At 35.9% G+C, this 3,625-nt stretch overlaps 1 protein-coding gene across 3 annotated transcripts in view; it reads right to left on the bottom strand.

The window, feature by feature from the left end:
- Positions 1–2,195, bottom strand: part of Hrb87F (Heterogeneous nuclear ribonucleoprotein at 87F) — a 53,844-nt gene extending 51,649 nt beyond the window's left edge. For all 3 annotated transcript variants that reach the window (XM_083128145.1, XM_083128134.1, XM_083128155.1), the window contains exon 1: positions 2,070–2,195. In XM_083128145.1, the coding sequence (XP_082984271.1) occupies positions 2,070–2,090 (21 nt within the window). In that variant the 5' untranslated portion in view covers positions 2,091–2,195. The remainder of the gene's footprint in view (positions 1–2,069) is intronic.
- Between the last annotated feature and the right edge of the window lie 1,430 nt (positions 2,196–3,625).

The following is a 3,625-nucleotide window of genomic DNA, read 5'->3' as shown; positions in this document are numbered from 1 at the left end:
ACAACAACAACGAAGAAAAATTGTTACATTCTGTTCCTCAAGCAACATTTGGATGACCAGATTCTCCTACTGCCGTTGCTCCAAAGCCATGTGTGGCGAACACCAAAGTGTTGTTTTGAGTGCACACCCAGAATTATAAATATGTAATTTCGCATTCCTGCCATGATAATCATGTATTTTGGAAGTAAATACTAACTTTGGCCCAAGTTCCATTTGTTTTAATGCGATTTCGATTTACATCTGTTAACACATGCTGCGGAGTTTTAATCTTTTTTTTTTTCAATATAAACTTTTTTCGAGTCCAAACAGTGCTCATTACTTTATGGATGGAAGGTTTAAATTTTGTATGAAAATGATGGCCCCAAGTTCCTTTTGTTTTATTCAGATTTCATCATGCTACGAATGCAATTTAAACATGGTTCCATTTAGATTTACTTCTGTTAACACATACTGCAGAGTTTTAGCGATTACTTAAGATTTTGTCCAATATATGCTTTCGTAGTTATGTTAGGCAGGCCAGGTTTGGTTATTAGCATTAAAATAAACTCCCAAAATGCATTCTACTAAGGTTTCAATTTACTTCTACATTAATTCCCACTAGTCTACAACACTTACAGTTGTTTCTAAATGGGAAATAGAATGTCCATGGGAGGAACGCATGTTTGCGTAAGGTAATTTTTTTTTTCAAATTAAATAACTTGGTAAAAATGTCAAAGCCAGGAAACTGATTTCTTCAAATTTACAGAAAAAAGTACTTACAGAATTGAGTTTCTGTGGAATTTCGGAAGGTCGTAGAAGTGTTTTCTCGCCTTTTTCAATGTATTTGGCAGCTAATTCATGTATTTTTCTATAATAATGTCCGTCCGATGCACAAAAGCTGTTGCTTGATAATGTCCGTCCGATGCACGAAAGCTGTTGCTTGCATTTCCATCCATGTACTTGATGTTGCGAGCATCTGATGACACAATCCCCGGGAAGCGTTTCCAAACACACAGTTTTTTTCACTATATTGCCCAAACTAAAGCAACTTAACCTAATCGTGATGGTGCGTGGGGCTATCGTGAATGACTTTTGGGGCTATATAAGAACGAACAATAATTCCTCGATATGTCGACAATAGATACTAATTTCATTAAAAGAAGCGAAATCCTTTGTTAAACAATCTTTCGCAATAAAGAATAGAGTATGAATGTCAAAAATTACAGAATAAACGAGTTACAGACGTTTCCCGGATTTAACCAATAACTTTTTTGAAATCCAAACAGTGCTCATTACTTTAAGAAAGGTTCTAATTTCATGTAACAATGATTTCCAAAATCCTACGATAATTAGTTTTCCTGCTAGGATAAACTGGGGGGGGGGGGGGGAAAAATTGAACAGTTAACAAAATGATTTCCAAAATTCTACGATAATTAGTCTTTCTGCTATGATAATTTGAAAAAAATAGTTACCCTAATATTTGTGGTAAATAGTTTATTTTGGAAAATTTTCGTTTAGTTTTAATACTTTAGAAATCAGTAGTCTAGCAGACGAATGGTTAACTTTAACGTCTGGCACAGGACACGTTAGTTTTCTAGGGTTCATATCCCATTAAAAAAAAAAAATCTCTCAAGTGCCTTAACCATGATTGGGAGTATTACAGTCTGCCGTTCTGTTGGTCAATCTCGCCAAATATGATTGCCATTGCAAAAATATGCACAACTAATTCAGTTTTAATGATTTTTAAACAAAAAATAAAGAAAATTTGTACAAAATACGAGAGAAGAAATAACATAGTTGAGCTGAAAGCAATACTACTCCTTATTATAATCATTGAAATAAAAAATACACTGACGTTGCAATTGTTATTAATTTCCGAAATGAAATTCCTTACATTGTAAGTTACTGAAAATAAGTATTTTCACAATTTCAAGAGCGAGTATGCAATAAAAAAAAAATGCCACGCTCTCAATCGACCGGTAGCGGGAGCATGAAGAACGAGAAAATATTATGCATTATCTTAAACATAAGTATCACTTTTGAAGTTCATTGGTCTTAAAATCAAAGATAAGTTCAACATTTATACTTACGTCAGGGTCCATCTTCACCATTTTGTAACCAGCCGTTCAAAAAAGGGACAAAACTTCACCTTCACAAGAGTAGAAAGATGACGCTTCCCATCCACGTTGCAACAAAATGGCCGGAAGAGCGACTCCTCCTAGCAAGGTTGCCAAGTTCTTCTTATCGAAGTACCATGTTGTCAAATCTAACGGGAAGGGACATGTAGGGACTTCCGCCAGCCATTCAAGCCCTGTCCGAAAGGCTCAAGACCATTTCTAGTATGTGGGCGTATAGTGGTTGGTCACGGCCAAAGGTGGGGGTGATGTGATCAGCACCATCCCTCTGGCTGCCTTTACCACCCAGAGCACAGGCTATGAGTTCGATATTGTAATTGTAATTGTAAACCTTTTCCTGCTCCCACAAAAATAGGCAATAATTAGGCTGGAGAGTTCAACTAACCGATCTCTAAGTACGCATTGGTAATGATCAGGTTGGAAAGTTCATACAAACAGGGGCGGCGCCAGAAATTTTCGACCGGGTGGTCGAACATGAAATTTTAACATTATAGAATGAGTATTTCTTATCACTTTAGCACAGGTTTTATTATCACTGTGTCGATATTTAAGTAATGAAAGGAAACAATTGAAAATGATCAATACAAGGCTATATATCTACAGGTGCTATCAGCTGAATCACTCTCATGAAGTTTCAGCTTTACCATGTTTTATAATGCACATTACTTCATAAAATATATTGCTGTACCTGGTCACTCGATAGTTAATGGCATGTGTTATATATAATTTTAAACCGTAGAATTCAGATGCAAGCAAAAATCTGAAAATTGATACACTTGTCATTCAAAGAGAAGGAAAATAGAGCATTCATGAAAGTCCTTGAACATGAAAGTCTTATTGGAAATGTTGGAAGGTTGCATTAACAAACAAGTCGGTCCTCGGAAAAAGAATAAGTTCGGGCCGATATGTGTGAAGGGACTCTGCGATTTACAAAAGAAAATATAATTTTTTTACTACGTGATTACTGATTACTATAGTAAAGGAATGTCACATTGTTTTGTGGAGAGGGAGAGAAAAAGAGATTCAGAGAGAGCGAGCTGGTCATCTCAAATGAAACAACATTCCTTACTTTTTTACCACGTATATTATTTTCATTATTTTAATGGTAGTTAAACATATCTTTTTTATTTTTTGGAACACATTTTGGGTAGCCAGGTACCTTTGGCAACCCCGTGCGCACACCTATTTATGTAAGGAGTATTTACAAGCATTTACAAACTGGCGAGGACAAAGAATTACCAACAAATGCGGACTAAAATTGCAGACTATTCATTTTAAAATATACCCATCTTGTTTAGAGTGTCGTGCAGTACCAATAATCGTGAATCGCGAGATTCACGTACGACATGTTGATGAAATCGATGAACTGAGAAAGTCAAACATACAGGGTGACTCATAAGTCTCCATACAAATGGTGAAAACGGTGACTAATGTTTATTTTTCCTTTTCAGGCAGGTGCACCAACGAAAAAGAGATGCCACTAACGAAGAAAGAACGGATTGACATCATTC

Source organism: Lepisma saccharinum, chromosome 1 (assembly GCF_977018435.1).
Source record: "Lepisma saccharinum chromosome 1, izLepSacc3.1, whole genome shotgun sequence".
Classification (NCBI taxonomy): Eukaryota; Metazoa; Arthropoda; class Insecta; order Zygentoma; family Lepismatidae; genus Lepisma; species Lepisma saccharinum.
This window is presented reverse-complemented; position numbering and strand designations above follow the sequence as displayed.